Below are 24,908 nucleotides of genomic sequence, written 5' to 3'. Positions count from 1 at the left end.
CAGCAATTCATTGCTTAAGAGAGTCTCTCAACTCGCTCTTTAGCTCTAAAGGGCAACGATATCAGGAAACCCACGCCAGTTTAGTTTTTGCTAAACATAATATGAAAGGTGATTTGGGACACACCAGCGCTCTGCGTGGCGGTGCTTCTGTGCTCGCTTTGTGGATCCATGGCGTGGTGTTCGAGCGATGTTGCTGGTGGCGTCACGGTGGCTGTGCTGGCGGTGTGGGACTTGTTTTCGTGTGCCTTTTGGTGGGACTGTGGCTGCTACACCACTGGAATGACATCCTGACCCCTATTTGGTGGACTTTTTTTTTTTTCTGTTTATAATTGTAAAGCGACCTTGGGTTTTTAGAAAGGCGCTATATAACATTATTATTATTATAATTACTTGCTTGTTTCTGGCAATTATTTGGCAACATACTAGCTTCCATACTCACAATGTAACATACGTATTAACAGTTGGATTTTAAAATCATTTATTTAAACAAGAAAACATCTAGTTATTTGTATTATGATGTCAAACATGGTCTGAAAAACATACTGTGAAGTCTGGGAATTTGTATGGAAAAAGTATGGAATTCTGAAATGTGTAGGAACCCTGTTAAAGAAAACAACTGACCGACTCTATTTCTATAGAATATTCAAGCCATGGGTTTTCAGTAAGCACTCTTAAATGTACAGTACATAAAATCCTGGTTTAAAATGTAAAATATAAAATCAATTGTTCCATTTCTCACCACTCCAAGGGGATGAACAGTATGTCATGAGATGAACTGTCTGGCAATCTGTTCAACATAATATGAAATTAACGATTTGGTACTTTAAAAATGTTAATTTATTCAACAATACACGAAAATCCAAAGAACACCAGTTCCATACATAAAATCATGGACAATTATGGACCAATTCATAACACAACCTTGTTTTGCTAATCATGAATCTGCCTTTAAAACGGTCCGATAGTTCTTTTGTTGCATCTCCAACACAGAAAAACAATAATGCTGAAGAATAAACCTTGTAACTTTCTTAGAGTGTCAAGCTGAAATAAAAATAATAGCCAATTGTGACTATGAGACCACAAGGTACTTCATATGCCAGGTCATGTTTCTTGATGGGTTAACACCGACTTGGAGCTAATCCATTATCGCTGTGGCAAGGTCAACTGTAGCAAACAAGCAGAACCTGGATACACCACAGCAACCCGGACTGCTGATTAGAAGAGTTCTCTGTGTGAGTATGGGAACTGCTGTTAGAGCTGCTGTCAACAGGACCTTTTAGCAAGAGCTTCTTCTCTCAAGGATGTTAGAGTCTTCTCAGCTCAAGCCTCTCTGTACACAGCCGTCTAGGAACTGGCAGTAACATATGAGTGAGCAAAAATGGCGCTGAATGGGAGCCTCTGTGCCTCCCATGTCGTCCACTAGCACCACAGTGTGAGAGACCTGGTGCAGGTTCATGCTCACGGCCGTCTGTATGTAGGAGCTCACACAGGTGCAGCCACAGCTGCACACCTTCGCCAGTTCCAGGTTGCCACAAAGGTGGAAGGGAATGAGATGAGGTCCATAAGGGATTCTGTTGTGAAGAAAAAGGGAGGAAAAAAGCCATTACATTACAAGTGTTATCAGTAAAGACATATGAGCACTTTCCAGTAGTTTAGTAAAAACAAATTTGCACAAAATTTACACCATAACCAATCTCTCAAGACAGGTCTGGTGTCTAAACTCTGCTCCTTGACTTTCAAAGTAGGGCTGTGTGATGTCCCCTTAATTGGCATCGATGATGTTTACAGTGCAAACATCGTGATGGACGATCATATCGTGGGGGGGGGGATTTTAATACCACATTATTAAATATTTTATTATTATTATTAGGGCTGTAACGATATGCGTATCGAAATCGCGATACGCAGAGCCACGATCCGTATTGTGATACAAGAAGGCAGAATCGCGGTACACCCTTTCAAACTTCTCCTCAGCCCAAAAACAGAGGCGCTTCCAAACTTCAATTTATGAATACTTTACTTTTTATTTAAATTACATTTTAAACTTACTTAAATTACTTTTATTTTTTTATATCTATTAGTAAGTCGTTTTTTCGCCGACCTGCGACAATCTTCTGCGAGTCACGCAACGTCCACACTCTCCACTGGCAGAGCATTCATTTCTTTTAAGCGGTCGCCATTCTGGTTGCGACGCGGGGAGCGAATCTGTAAACAAGCAGCTCATTGGCTGGCTAGGTGTGCCACAAGCCAATCACAATCACTTGACCGGAAAGGCATGCAGTGTTGCCAGATTGGGCGGGTTTAGGTGCTTTTTGGCTGGTTTTGAACATATTTTGGGGTGGAAAACGTTAGCAATATCTGGCAACACTGAAGGCATGTCTGCTTGGGCGGAAGCCTTCTGCGGCAGTTACATTTTGACACGCGAGCAATGTTTCACTATAAAAATTCCGTAATTTCCATCTGTTTTCCGCGATCACTGAAAATCATTGGCCCTATGAGAGTGAGACAGTGAAAGAGCCACCCCCCCCCCCAAAAAAAATCTTAACGGATTTGCACGATTTGGAAAAATGACTTTTTCAGAACCGAAAAAAACAGAGCTTCCGGCTCAACAGTATTATTTTGAGAAATAAAACAATCTTTGGATATACATTTGTTCATTTTTGCATACATATTACTCATTCTCTGCAGTGGTCTGAATTATATGTTATTAAATAGTTAATGTAAGTAAGTAAATGTTAATAAGTCAAATTTACTACTTTAAAAAAAACATTTAAAAAAAATCGTGGGCGTATCGAATCGTGGGTCAAAAATCGCGATACGAATCGAATCGTGAGTTGGGTGTATCGTTACAGCCCTAATTATTATTATTAAAAGTATTAGATACTCATCCGAGGCTTTGGCACGTAAAGAAAAAAGCGCTAGGTGATGTGGAATATTTGGCCTTGACAACGGATATGTGGTCCAGCTGCAACATGATGCCCTACATGTCAGTTACCGTACATTATGTGGACCGAGAGTGGGCAATGCAGTCCAAATGCCTGCACACGAGTTTCATGCGGACAATTTAGAAGACGCATTTGCGCGAGACACTTGCTGAATGGAAAATTGAGGAGAAAAAGATCGCCTGCACAACAACGGGGCGAATATTGTCGCAGCCATCAGGCAATTGAAATGGCCGTGGTTAAGTTGTTTTGGGCACAATTTGAACCTGGCCATAACCAACTCGCTTGCGCAACAGAGGGCCAGTACAGACCGAGCGTTTGGAGTTTGCCGAGCAGTCAACACTGCGTTTGCGCACAGCTGGCTTCGGAGAAATGAGCTGCGCAAAGCGCAGGTGGAAATGAACCTCCCCGAGCACTCACTGATCACGGTAAGATATTAATCAGCTCTAACAATGAAAGACTAGTATTCAAATCATGAGAAGAATCTACACTTAAGCTATTACTCATTGTTTATTTACACCATATCAATTGAAGATGCGTTTTGGCCTTTAGTGCGCACTTGAACGCGCTAATTTTTCCAATTTATTAGTGTTTGAATTATTGCACCAGCTTTTAAAATCATGATTTAATATTGTTTTTTTACTGTCTTTACATTTGTCAGAATCACCTTCATTCTTCCATTTGGTTTGACATTATGGCTTAGAGTGGACCATTTTGTGTCTGAAAGTAGGCCTATTTACCAGATTAAAGTTATTTGACTTCTGCCGAAGTCTGCGCTTCACTGCCGTTTGCAGGGCCGCTGACAGCTTTGGCTGGGCCCGGGACAAAATGCTCTGAATGGCCCCCCCCCCGGGTCAACCCACACACACACCCACCTCTCTTATCCCAGTCTCTACTCACGCGATTGGGGTGCTCTTGAAGGAGCAGCGATGGACGGGGGATTTCGGGCAGGGCTGGGGGCGAACATAGTATACTGTGCGTGCGTACTGTCCAGTGTGAAAAGCAGAGAAGAACACACCGCTCGAGAAACGGCGGGATATGATTGCGGGCTAATGTGAATATTCTTAGCTTCAATCAGATATATGAAACACAATGTTATTAAGCCGTTGTGGTTATGAAATGATTCAGTGCCCTGTGCGTTTGATATGGTGTTCAGTGTGACTTGCTCTCCCCTCGTTTGTAACATGAATTGCGTGCCACGCGTGCCTCGGTTGGGGTTACTTTACAGGGCTGGAAAAAGTTGGCTGTGTCTTACCTGGCTCAGCTGCCCCACTGCCTTTGCTAGTACCTGCTGCATCATCCGAATCTTTTTAAAAATATTTATGCAGTGAGCCCCTGAGTCTCTTGGTTTCTTCCTCTCTTTTTCTCTTTTCTTTTCTCCTGACTTGTGCATGTTGGCAAATGGCACGCACGCTGATTGTCGAAGCGCTATGATCGAACGATGTCGTTTTTTTCCCCTTAATCAAATGCCGCTTTTCCACTACAAACGCGGCTGAGCCGTGCCGTGCTGAGTCGGGCTGTTGGAGTTGCATTTCGACTACAACCGCGCTGAACCGTGCTGGCTGGAAGTGGGTGGACACATTGGGTGGAGTTAGCGAAAGTGGGTGGACGTCACGTGATGTCGTTAAGCAGCGCAAACAGTGACATCAGTGACAGTGGCGGAACAAGTCAGAGCCGGGCCGGGGGCGGGGCAAATGACCGGGCCCTTTATTAAAGCTTATCATAACATCATTTTAGGCTACAAAATGTCCGCAACTGCGGTGTTTACCAATTTCAACACTACCGGGTGCAACTATGTTATTTAGTACATCAAGTCCTTCAAACGAACATGTAACTCAGAAACAAAAAACATTAGGATACTGTACATGGCTCATAATAAAACATCAATAGCCTATACTGCGCGCATTATTTGAAGGGCATACGAATGAGCGCTCAGAGGTTGCAACGGTGACAGGAAGAGTCAGAAATAAAAGGAGGGCGGTGCAAACCTCACTGAATGCACTGTGTTTACCAATTTCAGCACTACGGGGTGCAACTATGTTATTTTGTACATTAAGTCCTTCAAACGAACATGTAACTCAGAAACAAAAAAATATTAGGCGACATACTGTACATGGCTCATAATAAAACATCAATAGCCTACTGCGCGCATTATTTGAAGGGCATACGATGAGCCTTGCGCTCCGCGAACTCGTCCACGATGCTCTGTGTCACTGATTCAGTGAGCTTTTCAGCGGTAGTCTCACGACCCGAATAGTAAACAATAAACATGGAGGACATGGAGTCGTTAGTGTTGCTGGTCTTGGTGCTGTGGCTTGTTGTCACCGACAACGCGGACAGATACTGGCAAGAGCGTATAGATGAGGCGAGGCGCATAAGGCTTCAGAAATTCTCGTAATTCGTAATTATTCTCCTTCCGGGTTTGCGGTGTTTACAGATCCCAGCGCGCTCGCGGGGCGTGTGTGGGCATGTGAGGACACTCCTCCTCACCAATCAGTGCACAGGGGAGTGTCTGCTCACGCCCCCAACCTCACTCGGCACGGCTCGGCTCGCTTCAGCCCCACTCCAAAACGGTGCGAGTTTTAGGGGCTAAGCAGGGCTGAAACGAGCTGAGTCGTGGCGGTTTTTGGTAGTCGAAACGCGAGCCGTGTCGGGCTGAAGTGAGCTGAAGTGAGCTGAAAAAGGGTAGTGGAAAAGGGCCAAAAGAGTCAGACCAAACCATTTTTGCATTAGGGGTGGTAGGGGGTTCTTGATGCCTTTTTCAAAGACAATAAAGGCAAAAGATCTAGAAATCATTAATTGAATGCAAATATAGCACATTTCTCCCCCAAATCAACACATTTTGAAATGAAATAAAATAATCGCAACTTCATGAGAGCCCAGTTCTGGGCCCCCCCCATTCCTGGGCCCGGGACAACATACCCGTTTGTCCCCCCCTGTCGGCGGGCCTGGCCGTTTGATAAGGTGCAATATTTCCCGACTGAAGTCGTTAATAGTGGCTATTTGTTTGAACAACATGACAAATTTTACATTAAAAGTATAGTGTAGGCTAAAAAATGAAGTCAAAATGTATTATTAGTAGCATACTGTATTTGTGTAACCACATGTTATGTTCACTAGCACGTCCCTGCACCATAGCCTACGTGAACAAGCGGTAATAGGATATTACTTTATAATGATTTATATAATTATGTATTTATATATAATTATATGTTATATATTTATATATTAAACAAAACTAACTAACTAAACTAACAATAAACTAACTTTTTAGGTTAAATAGGCCCAGATGATATATGCATGTTTATGACAGGAGGGGGCGTGGTATCACAATGGTGGCTCTCCATCGTGATGGATGATCACCATCGTCGATGGACGATGGCATCGTCTATCGGCACAGCCATATTTCACAGTGAAGCTGAAACGAACGTACCAAATCAAAGTGTACAGCTGGCAGTTTATCATGATGAAAGCTGCATATTTAAAAACCTTCAGGAATCTTAAATAATCTAGCTTGTGTGGTTTTAACACCACATAATATACTACTGTTCGTAAAAATGGACAAATATACATTCTATAGATTAAAAAAGCAGTACCAGCCATCCGTCTTGTAGACGTGTTAAAGAGATGCAGTTTAAAAAAAAAAATTAAATTACCTAGAATTGAGTGCAGCTCGAGAGGCCAACTCCTCCAGCGTGAGAGGTAATGTGAGCTGAATGCTGTGATCGAGAGGATTGGGCTGAGCAAAGGGGTTCCCGAAAAGGTCCAGGTTCTCCAGTGACAGCTTGCGGAAGTCTCCGGGTAACACAGTGAGTTTATTGTGGGCAGCTGACAGGAAACGCATCTTGGCAAGTTGGCCTATGTGAAAGGGCAGCTGTACAAGCTCATTGTCGTCCAGTTTGAGGCTGACAAGCTCACGCAACTTGCAAAAGCAAGCAGGCAGCAGCTTTAGGTGGTTCTGGCTCAGGTCCAGATGCTGCAGAGATTTCTGGAGACTGGAGAGGCACAGTGCTTCACTGAACCTCTCCAAGTGGTTGTTGTGGAGAATCAGTTCTGTCAGGAAACAGAGGTCACCGATGGTGTCTGGGAGCTTCTTGATGTGGTTATTGCTGAGGTCGAGCGTCCGCAGTGATTTTAGAGACAGCATGCGCATGTCCACCCTGGATAGCTTGCAGTAAGACACTTGCAGCTGCTCCAGAGAGTAGGGGAAGCTAGATGTGAGGGGATAGTCCTTCTTGGACATGATGGCGAGCTTCTTTTTGGGTTTCTCCACATCTCTGGCACGAACAGGGGTAAGTGTGGAGAGGGCGAGGCCGTCTCGGACGGTTCCTCTGTGCGCAAGTTGAGCAGCTGAAAGGAACGTTTTCAAGCTGGTGGTATCTGCCTAAAATGGATGCATTAACAAAAGTGAAACCACTCAATAATGCTGCTTTACTTTTATAATCCCTTGTGTTAATTTTAGTTAACTCTAGTCTGAAATGGCATTTATTTAGGCCACCTAGGGAAATGACTCATGAGTGGTTAAAAAAAGCCCACCAGTCAACAAAGTTCCAAAACACACAAGTCCAATTTATAGTCATTAGTCTTACTTAAACGTTGCTGTGGATGTTCTAAAAGCTTTATGCAATTTCTTTCATCCATAATACCTGGCCCTTCTTAGGTCATTTTGGTCCATTTAACAATAAATGTTCTGTAATAGGCGGCACGGTGGTGTAGTGGTTAGCGCTGTCGCCTCACAGCAAGAAGGTCCGGGTTCGATCCCCGTGGCCGGCGAGGGCCTTTCTGTGCGGAGTTTGCATGTTCTCCCCGTGGGTTTCCTCCGGGTGTTCCGGTTTCCCCCACAGTCCAAAGACATGCAGGTTAGGTTAACTGGTGACTCTAAATTGACCGTAGGTGTGAATGTGAGTGTGAATGGTTGTCTGTGTCTATGTGTCAGCCCTGTGATGACCTGGCGACTTGTCCAGGGTGTACCCCGCCTCTCGCCCGTAGTCAGCTGGGATAGGCTCCAGCTTGCCTGCGACCCTGTAGAACAGGATAAAGCGGCTAGAGATAATGAGATGAGATGTTCTGTAATAATCTGTAACTTAACAAGCATGGCTTACAAAACAAGGCAGAGCCTCCACATAAAGTCGCTTTTAACTACCCAAAGTTCATGAGGAATCCACAAGTTTTATTCCCACCCTGAATCGTAGAGGGCCTCCTAACTTGTATAACAGCATGGTCTTCCACACCAGTACACAAATGCGTTGTCACTTGACCACAGAGTTGATGTTTGTGCAGCTGTGTGGGCCATTAGAGGTGTTGAGAATTCTGCCTGAAGTATTTTGCACTGTGAAATATTATGCATACCAGGTAACCTGCATTGTTCTCTTCTGGTGTGTAGCTTGGTTTCTTTAAATATGCAGTGCTTGGCCCAAACTTGAACAAATAAAATTCTTTACATGCTCATATGATGACTTACTAATAGTTTATAGGGCCCCAACTCTTGGCGCAGAAAAAGAAAGAAAGAAGAAGAAAAAAAATCCAAGGGATGCCCCCGTAATTGCTAATATTATAATCTTATAACCCCAAATCACAAAAAGTTGGGATGGTATGGAAAATGCAAATAAAAAACAAAGCAGTGATTTCTAAATTCACTATGACTTGTATTTCATTCCAGACGGTATAAACCCAAGATATTTCATGTTTTGTCTGGTCAACTTTATTTCATTTTTTAACACACATCCATTCCTGTGTTTTAGGCCTGTAACACATTCCAAAAAAAGTTGGGATGGGACATTTTAGGGCTAGCAATGAGGTAAAACAAACCATGATGTGCGATTTGAAACGGGTGACTATTCATGATTAGGGCTGGGTTCAAAAGATCGATCCACAATCCGATATCGATTCACGTTCAAAAAAATACGAGATCGATTCAAAAATGTGTGGATCGATCTCTACCAGGTGGCTATAGGCACTATTTTCTCGACCGCGCAAGGACCGCTATAAAAAGCGGGTGCCGGCAAACGAAACCGAAACTTAAGAACGCGAGATGGCTGAAGCTGCACAGCTAAAATCACCGCCTGGCCTGAAAGCTGATGTATGGCATTACTTTGGATTCAAACGTTACGAGGACAGAGACGAAGTCGACAGAACAAAAGCAGTGTGCAAACTGTGCCACATAGAGGTAAAATATAGTGGCAATACAACCAATCTCCGCAACCACTTATCCAGGCACCACGCCGACACAGTTTCAGCTAAACCTGCGGCGAATCAAACTGCACTGGAGAAGGCATTTGGTGTTAAATTACATGCACAAACACATATGGGGCTGTTCCTGTCAATGGAGCACTTGCATGTGACATCACAGCCGATCCAGATTGTGACAGACGCCATCTTGTCGGTCAAACGCCATTTTCCGCCTTCTACTTCTACTTCTGGTTCTACTTCTGCTTCTACCTTTTCTTCTGGAAAACCCTACTATATACAATTCTACTACAACGGCTGCGGCTACAAGCTCTCCCTACCTGTGCACGTTTTTGATGTTTTTTGTGTGTATTTTTGCGTGTTGTTCGTCTGTACCGGACTTCAATATCCACTACAACTGTATGGACTTATTGGACATTGGTTTCCAGCAGAAAATGACGGTTTGTAGCGACTTCCATCGCATGCACAACATTCCGGACGAGATAGTGAGACCAGCGGGGTCTCCGTGGATTGTTATCGGAAGCAAAGCGAAGGAGGCGGCGCCGGGAGCGGAAGCAAAAGCGAGGCTGCAGGCAGAGCCGGCCTGTTGACTAAGCTCAGAAAACAGCCACTCAAATCTCCACTGCTAAGCCTCTATCTCTCTAACGCCAGATCCATGGTAAACAAGACGGACGATTTGGAATTACAGCTGGAATTACCTTCTTCTATTCTATAATCGGCTGGTCAGTGCTATACTCAATACTTAAGTGACTTACCCGTCCAATGAGGATTATTTTCTTGTTTACAAGATGCCACATCTGAGTCGCTGACAAATCCTGAATTTCTGTAAAGATAACTGTCCAGAGATTTATAAGCACGCATTGCTTCACCACTGAACAGCGAGGGGAAGTTGATGAGGTAATTATACACATCTGGATATTCCGCTGGCAGTTCAATATCCACTGACACGGTCGTGAAAACTCTGTCCGGTAAGCAATAAGGGTCACTAATCTGTAGATCGTTTATTTTAGACATATATCTAGTTATCTGTTCATTAGAAAAATGAGCCGTGTAGTCCGTCGGTTGAAATTGATCCATTCTGTACACGAGTGCAGCAGTATTCAGCTGTGTTTTTTACCGACAAGATGGCGGCTGTGTCCTTTCCAGTCACGTGACTGCAAGATCTCTATAGGGACAGTTTTTAAAGTGACAATCCAGCAATATCTAAGTAAATCGATATCGAATCGTGACCTTATGAATCGGAATCGAATTGACCTAGGAAATCTGGATCGATTCCCAGCCCTAATTATGATTTAGTACAAAATCGGTACCCAGGAAATGCCCATCTTTGCTCCTCAAAGACTGGGCCGAGGATCTCCAGTTTAACAAATCCATGAGAAAATTATTGAAATGTTTAAAAACAATGTTCCTCAAAGATAGACAGGAAGGGATTTGGATATTTCACTCTCAAAGGTGCATAATATTAAACGATTCAAGGAATCTGGATGAATTTTGGTGCATAAAAGGCAAGGCTGCAAGCCTAAGCTGAACACCCGTGATCTCCGATTCCTCAGACAGCATTGGATCAAGAACCGTCAGACATTTATAACTGATATAACCACGTGGGCTTGGGTTTACTTTGGCAAACCTTTGGAGAACACTACAATACAGAGTTACATCCACAAATGCCAGTTAAAACTTTACTGTACAAAAAGGAAGCCTTACGTTAACTGTGTCCAGAAGCACTGTTGACCTCCTTGGGCTCACAGGCATCTGGGATGGACCATCTGTATGGTCTTCCGAATCAGTATTCCAGGTCTTTTTTGGAAGAAATATAGACACCACATGCGTGGGACCAAAGACACAAAGGACCATCCAGACTGTTACCAGCAACAGGTCCAAAAACCAGGGTCTGTTATGGGATGGGTTTGTGTCAGTGCCCTTGGTAAAGGTAACTTACACATCTGTGATGGCGGCATTAATGCAGAAAAGTACAGTGAGATTTCGGAGCAACATATGCTGCCTTCAAGACGACATCTTTTCTAAGGAGATTTCAACAAGACAATGCAAAACCACATTCTTCACACATTACAAAGGCATGGCTGTGGAAGAAGAGGGTGTCTGTCCCCTCTGTCCCCAATAAATGATGTGTGGAGAATTTTGAAATAAAAATGTGACAACCCTGTACTGTTGCACACCTTAAGACCTGTTTACAGGAAGAACGGGACAAAAATAACTCTTGAAACACTTCATCACTTGGTGTCTTCAACATCTTTTTAAAAAGTGTTGTGAGAAGGAATGGCAATATTATAAAAAGTGGTAAATGCTTTACTGTCCCAACTTTTTTTGAAACGTGTTGCAAGAATCAAAATTGAAGTGTGTATTAAAAAAAAAAACCACAATCAAATTAATGAGGTAAAGAAGAAGAATGTCCTGTTGTATAGCTGTGAGTGCAATACAGGTCAAAGATTATTTACAAATCATTGTTTTCAGTTTTAATATGTCAGTTTCAACATACTGTCCCAAATTGTTTTGATATGGGGTTGTAGATCAACAGATGCATCTGATCCTACCATCCTCATTTTGAGACACCTGAAAACGAATCACATCCTCAGGTTTTTCCCCACCGATTTGCACAGGCTATGATTTCAGCTCTGTTCTCATTACATCTCAGTATTATGTTTACATGTTTAAATAGTTGTGCATATTTCATATTAATGTACAATTTGGAATTCAATATTTGTCTCAGCGTTTGTTTTGTTTGGTGAGGTAAATTGCACTTATTCTGGATTTTTTGTTTTTTATACATGAGTGATTCCACGCTTATGGGTACTGAAATGGGGACATGAACTTATTTTTAAAAATTCACCTAAAACCATTTCTTTTTTTTACTATCAGGTCACAAAACATGTAATCTTTAATGAATGATATGTTAAAAGATAACTTTAATTTTCTGAGATGTAATAAAAACATATTTATATGCCAAAGTCAAGCCTATGAATTCCAAAATGATGTCTGTTACATTACTTCTGTTACGATTGTCCATCTCGCGCCTGTTACAAATTAATTACAATCTAGCTCTATACCATGTTAATCTTATTGAAAGAATGTGTATGTTTATTCTACTACACATGTTTATTAATTGGCGGCACGGTGGTGTAGTGGTTAGCGCTGTCGCCTCACAGCAAGAAGGTCCTGGGTTCGAGCCCCGTGGCCGGCGAGGGCCTTTCTGTGTGGAGTTTGCATGTTCTCCCCGTGTCCGCGTGGGTTTCCTCCGGGTGCTCCGGTTTCCCCCACAGTCCAAAGACATGCAGGTTAGGTTAACTGGTGACTCTAAATTGACCGTAGGTGTGAATGTGAGTGTGAATGGTTGTCTGTGTCTATGTGTCAGCCCTGTGATGACCTGGCGACTTGTCCAGGGTGTACCCCGCCTTTCGCCCGTAGTCAGCTGGGATAGGCTCCAGCTTGCCTGCGACCCTGTAGAAGGATAAAGCGGCTACAGATAATGAGATGAGATGTTTATTAATTATATTTGCTAAAACATCACCTTCCTATGTTTCAAAAAGTAATTCTACATTGTTAAAATTGAGAATATATATGTCCACAACACTTCTGTTACGTTCTGACTTTGGCATATAAATATGTTTTTATTACATCTCAGAAAATTAAAGTTATCTTTTAACATATCATTCATTAAAGATTACATGTTTTGTGACCTGATGGTAAAAAAAGAAATGGTTTTAGGTGAATTTTTAAAAATAAGTTCATGTCCCCATTTCAGTACCCATAAGCGTGGAATCACTCATATGCATTTATATAGTGGCTCATTTTCATATTAAATGTCACATGAATAATTTTGCACTTCAGCATGTGCATTGTATTTAATAAACTGACTCCCCCTGTAAATACTCGAGGCATAACCTTAACAACCCAATATGCAAGTTGATTTATTTACTGTTAGAGATACTAAATCATTATTCTCATCTCATTATCTCAAGCCGCTTTATCCTGTTCTACAGGGTCGCAGGCAAGCTGGAGCCTATCCCAGCTGACTACGGGCGAAAGGCGGGGTACACCCTGGACAAGTCGCCAGGTCATCACAGGGCTGACACATAGACAACCATTCACACTCACATTCACACCTACGGTCAATTTAGAGTCACCAGTTAACCTAACCTGCATGTCTTTGGACTGTGGGGGAAACCGGAGCACCCGGAGGAAACCCACGCGGACACGGGGAGAACATGCAAACTCCGCACAGAAAGGCCCTCGCTGGCCACGGGGCTCGAACCCGGACCTTCTTGCTGTGAGGCGACAGCGCTAACCACTACACCACCGTGCCGCCCCTAAATCATTATTATCCAACTTTATTAGGTCTACGGAATGGATAATTATTAGTAGTATAAATAACATGTGAAATTAATATGCATTTCTTCATTTACTTTGACATGATAAACAACGTCAGTGTAGTCTTGGGTAGCGACTAGAGGTCCAAGATAAAACATGGGTCCTGAACAAAACCAGTTGAGAACCACTGGTTGAACACATCTGGGTGTAAAAATCAGGAAATGAAATCTGAAAATCTGATCCATTGTCTCAGTCACCTTTTCAGCTCAATCCCAAAATGTCTTCAGTGTATGGGGTGGGGCATGAATTGAACTTGTCATGCCAATACTTTAGGAGGGGCTAAAACAATTTAAGACTGGATCCTGATGTGGTAAGTGAATAAGAAAACATCTCCAGTGGACATAGGAACCTCAAAACTAATTACGAATACAGATTAATCCAGGTTCATAATCATGTGTCATAACGTAATGTCATGAGTCTGTGAACATATCTTGTCAAAAGTAAAAGGCCAGTGATGGTGTAGAGAATGCTTTCCTGGGCCCTCAAACCTGCTGAAGAATGTGAAGCCTGAAGTGTGAAACCTCGACGACTTCTAGAGCAGTGTACCTAATAAACTGGCCACTCAGTATAACAAGAAGACTTCAAGGAAAATCATAATGACTATCTTTTTAGGCATCTGTAAATGCCCACATATTGTAGCATATCTGCCATTTGAGACTGATCGTGAAACAACAGTGTTACCTTGCTCAAGCAGATGTCCACCATTGGTTCTTTGAGTCGTACGGTGGCTTTTCCCTCTTCTACGAAGCATGTGAAAAACTTCTCTATATTCTCCTTCAGCTTGTAGAAGTGTAGAAAGCAACAAAGGCAGGACGTCAATGACATCGTGTGTACAAAATCAACACCTTCTGTCTAATCAGAATTGAGCATTCAACTGCACTGTTGTAGAAAATAATTTGATCAGATTAATGCTCTATAACTAGGCATATCGGACGCTCGCTGGCCGTGCTGTGAAAACCGTGCATGTAGACGCTCTGGCCAGAGTGTACACGAGCAACTGTAAGCTTAATTCAGTAAACATCTACAGATAAACTTGTAGAATTTACATCTAAAAAGAACAACGCCAGAGAGCTGTAGTGCTTTTGGATGTAATAACAGACGTTGGGATAAACCTGGCTTAACTTTTCACCGCTTCCCGGTGAACCCAGAAAGACGAGAAAAACGGAGCGCTGCACTGCTGTTCGAAGGTAAACTGTAATACCTACATATTGCGTCGATGGCAAAAGACAAAAGGCAAAATATATAAAATAGCATCACCTATTCGCTTTTGGCACCGACACAATATGGAGATACTGCAGTTTGCCTTTGCACAACAGTGCAGTTAAACAGGAAGACTGGACGCCTATAAAGCATTCCTGTGTATGTGGAGAACATTTTATATCAAATTAGTGTGGAAGCTCTGTGCAAGTTTAAAATATATTTCTGGATATGGGCTTTGGATGCGATATATTTTATTAGACCTAATGCTTTTGGCTTGACTAGTAGCATGTTGGTAACATGTTTGTTATATACTGATAACGTAGACGAGGCTAAACACCATAAAAATGTGTGAGCTCTAGGCGCTGGCTTGTTTTTTTTATCATTAGAAGCCCATGTTTGAGCTTACCTTTGTCATAATAAAGCATTTTTCTTTAGCAGGAATTTCCCATAACATTCCGGCACAAAAACTGCCTCGAAATATTGGTAGGCAGCTGTACTTTTGTAAATGTTTAGCATCTCCAGTGTATTTAGAAATCCCAAATATTTCAGGATGTCGTAGTGTCCCAAATCCGGTAGCTGGCTTGCTGAACACTTTTCAAGTGGAATAAATACTTTTGTGGGTAAATTGAGAAGCAGCCTTTATTTTTGTCACATGTACACTCAAGCACAACAAAATACCTCCTTTGCATTTAAATCTTCTGAAGAAGTGAACACGTGCAGAGAAAGAAAGAGCAGAATAAATAATAAAATCAGTTTGTGGATAAGTTATATGGATCCATGATGCCTGCATGTTTCAGCTTTTGGATGTAACACAATCTGCTGGTATAAAATATTTTTTTTGGATAATTTGAGAGAGATTGTACTGACTGCAGTTGTCCAAATTTTTTCTATTTTTAACTGACGCGGCTGTTTCTTTGTTTGCCTGGCAACATGGTGGACGCCACGTGATAAAACCCTGCGACGTCAATGAAAGACCTCTATAGTATAACACAGGCGGATTTTGTGGCTGAGCTTTTATATATTAAATATGTAGTGTTGTTCTGATTGGCTAATGTCTTTAAGAGAGAACTCTGTCAGCCACACGCGTGGAATTGTAGCAAAACTCACCAGAGATGAGCAATAGCTTCCGCGCCAGGATTACAGCCTTACATGTACGAACCCACGTCAGAAGAGGAAAATGAACAGATGTGTTCCAGCGTGAGATTTACACCCTCTCCCCCAGATTTTCAAGGGCCAGTAGCCAGGTTTCCTTTGCAGTTTTGTGCAAAACAGAACCGATATTTGTAAAAAATTACGACAAAAGTTTAATTTATAGTGTCTTTCACTAACCCAAGGACACTATACAAACTAATGGCACTACACAGAAAGAGAAACAATCAATTGTGAACGGACGGTGTTTCCACCGAGTGATATGTGATTAAATCTAGGTTTCTTCCTCTTGCGATAGCTCTCACAGAGCATTCTTTTTTCAGAAAGGAAGCATTTCCATGTGCTCTTCATGTCGTCAAGTGGCTTAAACGCGAAAGGCGTGTTTCCATTTCAAATTTTGTGAAATGTTGCTTTTTTGAATCATCTGAAACCCCACCTCATGTAAGCGTACTTTGATACTGTATTTGAGGTTTTTTTTTTCAAAATTCACACGTTTCCATGACTCATTTTTGTAGTTTTCAATTTCAAACTGTGCATTAAGCAGGTTAATGGTAACATGGCTGTGAGTGAGGGCTCACCACACACTTTGAAAGAATAAGCAGACTCAGGTTTTCTTTTGTGTATCCTGGAACTAACATGATACATGCACTCCCCCCATCCCCACCATTCTCCGCTTGCTCTTTCCAGGTATTGTTTGCTTTGAAAAACTAGATAGATGGCTTCATCGTTTTGATTCAGATTACTGTGGGCAGGGATATGTTAATGAATAGCGGTACCATATAAAATAAGAGGTGATTCAATGCAAGAAGCAGTCGTTTTTGGTCTCCTCTCTCTGTCTGTTGTATTTCTGTGGCCATTACAGACTACAGGCTGGGACTGGAACAGTCCACTTTGAAATGCCCAGGACTTCCAAGTCAATATATCTCATTTCAAAAACAAGAAAAAACAGTTTTCCATGGCATGTCTCCTTTAAAGCTAGACAGCCTTTCAATTTCATAAAATCAGGGAAATTTAGTCATTGTGATGCATGTTTATTTCTGTAATATCTCAAAAAAAAAAAACCCAGGCCATTCTGTGACTGGGAAGTGATTTAATTTGAGGGGATTCCCTAGCAAATAATGTGCATGAAATTGTTCGCTTCATGCAGTCAAGCAGACAGAGGAAGTCCGTGTGCGCATGCACAGGTTTACCACCTTCTTCTTTTGGGTTTTACGGCAGCTGGCATCCAGTGTTGCATTACTGCCATCTACAGGTTTACCTTGACCGTGCACTGACAGTTAAATCATTCTGTCGCTAAACGAACAGCTGATCATATCGAGGTGCTCGCTGACCGCCGATATTTATTAGTTTGGTCCTGCGTTTCCTTTCCTTTGCAACGTAACGTCTTTTCTTCTCACTTTCCGTTACTGTAGTCGGTCTTTCGTGTTTTATTTGCACACTCGCGTCCTTCGTTTTTCTCTCCTGTTTCAAATTTGTATCCCATAATGCCTTGCGCGAACAGGGAAAGCCCACCACGTGATGCATAATGTAGTATCTTGAATTGGGTCATGGTGAAGCAGGAAAAATAGCAAAGAATTGTGGCCCCGAATTCATTAATTGTTCTATTTAAAAATAAATAAATAAATAAATAAAATTGGAAGTCCGCGATTCAAATTCAGTAGCTTTCAGTTCACTAAACAAAAATAATTGGGCGTCAGGGAAAATTCTTTTTATGACCAAAACTTGAAAAATCTAAAAGGCAGTCTACCTTTAAGTTCAAGAAGAAAAATGAGGTTGGGGAGGGAATGACTGTCTATGGCTGCTATAAGGTAACAGCAACTAAACTGATAAAAGCTTTACATGTTGTTCTTTAATAAATAAGATATTTTTGGGGCAGGGCGGTACAGTGGTGTAGTGGTTAGTGCTGTCGCCTCACAGCAAGAAGGTCCGGGTTCGAGCCCCGTGGCCGGCGAGGGCCTTTCTGTGCGGAGTTTGCATGTTCTCCCCGTGTCCGCGTGGGTTTCCTCCGGGTGCTCCGGTTTCCCCCACAGTCCAAAGACATGCAGGTTAGGTTAACTGGTGACTCTAAATTGACCGTAGGTGCGAATGTGAGTGTGAATGGTTGTCTGTGTCTATGTGTCAGCCCTGTGATGACCTGGCGACTTGTCCAGGGTGTACCCCGCCTTTCGCCCGTAGTCAGCTGGGATAGGCTCCAGCTTGCCTGTGACCCTGTAGAACAGGATAAAGCGGCTACAGATAATGAGATGAGATTTTTGGGGCAGCCATGGCCTGAAGGTTAGAGAAGCAGCCTTGGGCTCAAAGGATCACTGGTTCGAGTCCTGGGACTGGCAGGAAAAATGTGTGTGGGGAAAAATGGCTGAAGTGCCCTAGATATGTGTGTGTTCACTGCTTCAGATGGGTTAAATGCAGAGGAGGAATTTCACTGTGCTTGAGTGTACATGTGACAAAGCCTTCTTCTAATTGTTGGCACATTGCTGTGACAGAAGAGGAATAAAACACTTCCCAGTGTGGTGTTACTGTAAATAATCTTCCGGGTGGCAAAAGTATCTCAGCTTCATCTCACACACGCCTAAGTGTTTCATTCCTTTATTTGCTGATTTAAATTATTTATCAGTGTCTCAGTTACAGATCAACAAACTGTCCTGACCCTTTGATTGATTGATTGGGCATAAACATGTAAAAATGTTACATAAATAAATATATAAAATATTGACAATCATACCAGGATAACACAATAAAGCGCACAGCGCTTGTTTCCATTGTGATCCTTGGGTCAAATGACTAGCATGTAACAAGTGACTAAAAATGAAAATAGAATATTATACAAATTGTTAAAATAAATTAAACAAAATAAAAAGAGTATAAAATCAAAATGACTAGTAATATACATAAGGACTGTGTTCCTGGTTAATAAGTTCACTGAATAAAAACTGTTTGACTAGCAACTTGAAGAGAGACCTGCTTTGTGTACATTGAATATGAGATGGAAGCTCATTCCAGACTAAAGTACCGGTATAAAAAAAAGAAGTGTTACCAAAAGATTTGACATGAGGAACATGGAGAGAAGAGGTGTTGGATCTTGTAAGAAGGGGCGTTTCCATTAACAATTTTATGTACTAAATTTAATTTAAGTTGTTTAATACGAAGTTCCACCGGCAAGATCCTAACCAGGCCAAATTCAGGACTCCCTAAAGTGAATGACGCATGAAATGGAATGACGAATGACAGGTAGTAAATTTGAACAATAAATGGTCCCTTGTCATTCAGATTCTTACAAATGGAATAACGATTGAAATCTTTAGTTTTAGACCTCCCTAGGATAAGATAAGTGGGTGCTTGGTGGGATATCAGCTTTTACAAATGGAATGACAGGGTTTCTATATGTATTGCCTTACTTTGAGCTAATGTTGTCAGTGATCTCACCTTTTACAAATGGAATGATAAGGTTTCTAGGTGGAATGACATACTTTGAGGCAATGTTATCAGTGATATCAAATTAACAAATGGAATGACATTGTTTCTAGGGTTAGGGTTAGGTTATAGGTGATATCACTGATAACATTGCCTCAAAGTATGTCATTCCACCTAAAAACACTGTCATTCCATTTGTAAAAGGGGATATCACTGATAACATTAGCTTAAAGTATGTCATTCCACCTGGAAACGCTGTCATTCCATTTGTAAAAGGTGATATCACTGATAACATAACCTAAAAGTATGTCATTCCACTTAGAAACAATGTCATTCCGTTTCATGAGCTGAAAGCATGTCATTCCACCTACATTTCAATCGTTATTCCATTTATAAGAATCTGAATGACAAGGGACCATTTATTGTTCAAATCACTAGCTGTCATTCCATTTCATGCGTCATTCATTTTAGGGAGTCCCCAAAATTCATCAGCTCCAACATGGCTCCTTGACGGTTCATTCAAAAGGTATCTAATGATTTTGTTCTGAGAAATCTGTAACCGAGACCTATGTTTCTTGGTTAATCCAGAATACCATGATGCACTGGCATATAGTCATAATGACTTTGGATTAAGGTTGATGGTTCAATAACATCCAACCAAAACTAATTCAAAAGGAGGACACTTACCTTATACTTGGATCCAGCTCTGTCTTTTGCTGTGCAGATTAATAAGTAAACGCTAATCCTCTGTGTGTTTTTATCCACTTGTTTCCCGATAGACAGCACGGCTCTGGATCCTCTGCCTTTATTTTTGACCCCAAATGTGGGCAACATCCGATTTACAACTTCAACGTCGCAGTGCAGCTTCATCTCGGCCCAACGACAGACGAGCTCCTTCCAAGAGATGTCCAAACTTTAGGCAACTAAAACAACATGATCGCTCTAACTACAGCTAAAACCCGCACTCTTCAGTTGCTAATCAAGTTTAGCTTCAGAGTGAATTAGCTTAGTTATATTAGCTTATAACGCACAAAACCAGGCAAATGTTATGAATCCACAATGTTAACTCCACTGTTCAAATGAATATAAATGTTATATTTCTAGTAAACCGAAACGTTTAATCTTATTCTCAGGATATTTCTTGCTAACAAGATAGAAATTAGCCGGAGCTAACCAGCTGCTCCAGGGTTTATTTGAGAAGCAACTGTCTCGCGCCGAAAGTTTGTACGCGCATGCGCAAACCCGCTTCATTACGCCCACAATACTACCATACTAAATAGTATGCAGGAAATAGTACAGTACGACATATTCCGGCATACTGTTTAGTATGTTAGTGTTCGAATTTAGCCGTAACGCGTCTCAAGTTGACCTTCTCATTATGGCGGCTCACTGTTGTCTGAAGTCACTTCCTCTAAAAGACTCGAAATAACTGTGCTTAAACTACGTTCTGGCTAGCAAAAGGAGCTTAATTTATTCGTGTGAGTACAACCAAGTTAATCTTATTTTTGAGTCATGATGTTAGTAAACAGAGCTTAGCTCGAGAAGGTCCGGGTTTCTACCTGCTAAACTACAGGTGATGCGTATTTCCGAATTATTTCTTTTTTTATGCACGTTAGGTTGTTTCATAAACATCTCATGTGAGGTAATGAAATCGCGATATACATATTGACTCAACAGCCGTGTGTTAATTTTATATTTACATGTCTAAACCATAGTGGCATTCATATAAGCAATTATCTACAGGTTCTCATCGCTGGTCCTGGACGTATTAGTGTTTTCTCTCCTCTAAATTAAAAAAAAAGAAGATTTAACTAATCAACAGCTAATTATAAGTCCTTCCTGAGTAGGTGTGTCGGAGCAGGGAAACTGAAATGTACAGGAAACTCCAGGAACCTGTGGCTTCCGGTTATTAAGGGTGAGACGTGACGTGAGAAAACAAAAACAAGCACATACTCTTTGGTGTTTCTTGTAGCTGGGGAAGGATAAGGATGGCGGACCAGGAGGCTGATGGTAATCTTCAGGATATCCGAGAAGAGTTGGATGTGTCTGAGGAGGAGGATGAAGAAGAAGAAGAAGAAGAGGAGGAGGAGGAAGAGGAGGAGAGTGATGATGAGAGGGGTTTTGAGTGGCGTGATCAGGGAGCTCTGGACTGGTCTGAGGATGATGGGACTGACTTTGAGTCCATCTCAGACACTCCAGCAGAACGCAGTGGTCACATCGCAGTGGTCGACAGAAACTGCATGTATGTCTGGGGAGGCTATAAGGTGAGCACAGGTGCTAATGGTGTATAGAGTTTATGATCATTTCTGGAAATAAAGACAAACATATATATCTCATCTCATCTCTCTCTCTCAATCAGAATGCTGAAGCACCCGGATTCGTCGACTTGTACTTACCAAGGCATGAAATCTGGATTTACAACATGGAAACTGGAAGATGGTACAGTTTTAATGGATTAAATAAATACTCATTATCTCTAGCCGCTTTATCCTTCTACAGGGTCGCAGGCAAGCTGGAGCCTATCCCAGCTGACTACGAGCGAAAGGCGGGGTACACCCTGGACAAGTCGCCAGGTCATCACAGGGCTGACACATAGACACAGACGACCATTCACACTCACATTCACACCTACGGTCAATTTAGAGTCGCCAGTTAACCTAACCTGCATGTCTTTGGACTGTGGGGGAAACCGGAGCACCCGGAGGAAACCCACGCGGACACTGGGAGAACATGCAAACTCCGTACAGAAAGGCCCTCGCCGGCCACGGGGCTCGAACCCGGACCTTCTTATTGTGAGGCGACAGCGCTAACCACTACACCACCGTGCCGCCTAAATAAATACTTTAAAGTCAAATTTATTTGTCATACATAGACATGCAGTGAAATGCTTATGCTTCTTGCAATACTTCGTAAGTAGCTCCCTTGTCCAGCACTGTTGCCAGTGTTCATATTGATCCACATGTCCTATTAATTGGAGCATAGTTTTATACCGGATGCCCTTCCTGCCACAACCCTCCCATGTCTGGGTTTGGGAAACAACCATTCACACACATTGCTGCACCTATTGTGACATGGCCGCTCCGACAGCTCCAGCCATCAGAGTTTCAAGGGAAGAATTACAGTAGTGGTTTCCTGCTGCCTTCTCCTGGATGATTTATTATAGAGGGTTTCTCCTCTTAACCCTTCACACCTATGGGCAATTTAGAGTAGCCAGTTAACCTAACCACACGTCTTTGGACATGTGGAGGAAACCCACGTAGAAAGCAAGCACAACTTTATTCATCACACATTTGTGAAATTCCTCTCTGCATTTAACCCATCTGAAGCAGTGAACACACACGTGAGCAATGAGCACACACACACACGTACCCAGAGCAGTGGGCAGCCATGCTAACAGCGCCCGGGGAGCAGTTGGGAGTTAGGTGCCTCGCACCTCAGCCCAAGGCCGTCCCATGTTAACCTAACCGCATGTCTTTGGACTGTGGGGGAAACTGGAGCACCCAGAGGAAACCCACGCAGACACGGGGAGAACATGCAAACTCCACATAGAAAGGCCCTCGCCAGCCGCTGGGCTCGAATCCAGAACCTTCTTACTGTGAGGTACCAGTGCTCATCACTACACCACCGTGTTGCCCCAAGAGTGAAGATAGTTCAGGGAGAAGGAAAAGTAGTCCCCCCCCCCCAAAAAAAAAGGTAGTAAAATAGAATGTAATACATTGAATTAAAAAAAAATGTGGTGATGGAATGCTCTGCAGAATATACACAATGTACGGAATATGTATAAATGTATGTATATTGCACTGAAGAAAGAAATTAAAAAAAAAAAAAAATATATATATATATATATATATATATATATATATATATATATATATATATATAAAATATTGCACTGTAACAAATGAAAAATAAATGTATTGCGCTGTCATGAAGCTGCACACAGAGGTACAATGGGAAAGAAATATACTGTTGGAAATGTACTGGATCTCCTGCACTTTAGTTAGATGGAATTGCGTGAAGATTAATTTTTTAAATTGTAAAACTTGGATCACAGATTTGCATGGACAAGTGTATAGTTTATGAAATGTACAAAAACAAAACAGAAATGACATTACAGTTTATCACGTGTATATTTACAGGAGAAGGAAGCTGTCACGAGGAGATCTCCCTAACCCAATGTCGGGCAGCTGCGGTGTGTGTGTGGAAGGCGTTCTGTACCTCTTTGGAGGCCATCATGCGAGAGGAAATACTAATTTGGTAAGGTTGTTTCCCTAAAGACAGCACTGTGAATCAGATGGCTGGAAGATTTTCATCACAGGGGAAAAAAAGAACACAGTTTGCTTAAAAACCTAGATCTGGGCTAACATCATATCTCTGCATACCAGATCAGCAAAGAACAACATGATTTAAATCTCTCTTCTCTTATGGTCGAAAAGCAAAACAGAATCTGTGTTGTACTGTACACTGCCATATGGACTGAGGACTGTTTGGGGTTAAACTGTGCTTTACTTGGATATGTAAATATAAAATAACCACGATGGTGATGATCATCATTTTCATCTTTATCATCAACCTCCTCAGATAACTATCTTTACCTCTGCTAAGGAGGTTATGTTTTCGGAAGTGTTGGTTTGTTTGTTTGTTTGTTTGTCTGTTAGCAGCATTACAGAAAAAGTAATGAACGGATTGCTCTGAATTTTTTTCCAGAGATGTGACTGGGCACAAGTAACAATCCATTAAATTTTGGCGGTGATCCGGATCACCTTCTGGATCCCGGATTTTTTTTAAAGGATTAATTTTTTCCCCATTGAAATGAATGGGCGCGCGACGCAAAAAAACAGATTTTTCCTTCTGTAGGCCAAACCGTAAGGTGTAAAGTCATGAAACTTGGTACACTGATAGAGAAGTGGACCCTGATTGATTTCATCAAGTTTCATGTTGGTACGTCTCACGCTCTAGCGCCACCAACTGATCACAGTCTTACATGCATTCATGCATGTAACTTTTGATCCGTACGTCCGATTTTCATAAGTCTGGTGCCGTTGGAATCCTTGAAGCTAGACGATTTCAACGCACCCTATGACGTCATTCTCCGCCTAATTAGATTTTCCGCCATTTTGAATTTTGTCCAAAGTGAAGGTAGAGTGACCCTGGCCGCATGTTTAATCCGATCATCACGAAACTTGGCACACGTGATCTCCAGTCCATGCCTAATGAGTGATATTCATTTCGCTCTTGTACGTCGAAGCGTTCGCCCGTGGCAGCCAATTAAAATCGATGGCGAAGCCATCAAACAGGAAGTGAACTCATATCACGGAAACGCTTTGACGTATGAAGACCAGATTTAGTGGCATGACTTTGGACACCATCCAAACTACCCTCATCAAATATGGTGTCATTTGGCAACTAGGGGGCGTCACAATTGGCAAAAACGTATTTTGGCTCATATCTCAGAAACGCTTTGACGTATCAAGACCATATTTGTTGAGATGACTTTCGGCACCAGTTCATGTACCCTCATCAAATTTGGTGTCATTTGGCCACTAGGGGGCGCCACAATGAGCAAAAACGTGTTTTGGGTCATATCTCTTTACGGATTTAGAATTACATCTACATTTTCATGTTAGTGACACT

General features: G+C 42.0%; 2 protein-coding genes across 5 annotated transcripts in view; one reads left to right on the top strand and one right to left on the bottom strand.

The window, feature by feature from the left end:
- Positions 1-504: 504 nt before the first annotated feature.
- Positions 505-21,400, bottom strand: lrr1 (leucine rich repeat protein 1). Its single transcript, XM_060933895.1, has 5 exons — positions 21,228-21,400; positions 19,962-20,168; positions 14,196-14,294; positions 6,599-7,326; positions 505-1,571 (listed from the first exon to the last, which is right to left on the bottom strand). Exons 2-5 carry the CDS (start codon positions 20,142-20,144, stop codon positions 1,316-1,318), a joined length of 1,266 nt encoding a protein of 421 aa, XP_060789878.1. The 5' UTR covers positions 20,145-20,168; positions 21,228-21,400; the 3' UTR covers positions 505-1,315.
- The window catches only part of klhdc2 (kelch domain containing 2), a 15,428-nt gene continuing 11,120 nt past the window's right edge, over positions 20,601-24,908 (top strand). The window contains exons 1-4 of one of the 4 annotated variants that reach the window (XM_060933894.1): positions 20,601-20,752; positions 21,247-21,538; positions 21,634-21,713; positions 23,414-23,531. In XM_060933894.1, the coding sequence (XP_060789877.1) occupies positions 21,263-21,538; positions 21,634-21,713; positions 23,414-23,531 (474 nt within the window). In that variant the 5' untranslated portion in view covers positions 20,601-20,752; positions 21,247-21,262. Of the gene's footprint in view, positions 20,753-20,773; positions 20,917-21,246; positions 21,539-21,633; positions 21,714-23,413; positions 23,532-24,908 lie in introns of those variants that run through there. The other 3 variants (XM_060933890.1, XM_060933893.1, XM_060933891.1) reach the window with 3 other exon arrangements.

Source organism: Neoarius graeffei, chromosome 11 (assembly GCF_027579695.1).
Source record: "Neoarius graeffei isolate fNeoGra1 chromosome 11, fNeoGra1.pri, whole genome shotgun sequence".
Taxonomy (NCBI): Eukaryota; Metazoa; Chordata; class Actinopteri; order Siluriformes; family Ariidae; genus Neoarius; species Neoarius graeffei.
This window is presented reverse-complemented; position numbering and strand designations above follow the sequence as displayed.

Bases quoted from the DNA above. Each gene is read 5' to 3' on its own strand.
- lrr1 (XM_060933895.1), bottom strand. From the start codon at position 20,144: ATGAAGCTGCACTGCGACGTTGAAGTTGTAAATCGGATGTTGCCCACA. The intron at 14,295-19,961 runs GTAAGTGTCCTC...CACTTCTACAAG, and splicing joins GAGCTGGATCCAAGTATAAG to CTGAAGGAGAATATAGAGAA. The intron at 1,572-6,598 runs GTAATTTAATTT...TCTTCACAACAG, and splicing joins CGAGCTGCACTCAATTCTAG to AATCCCTTATGGACCTCATC.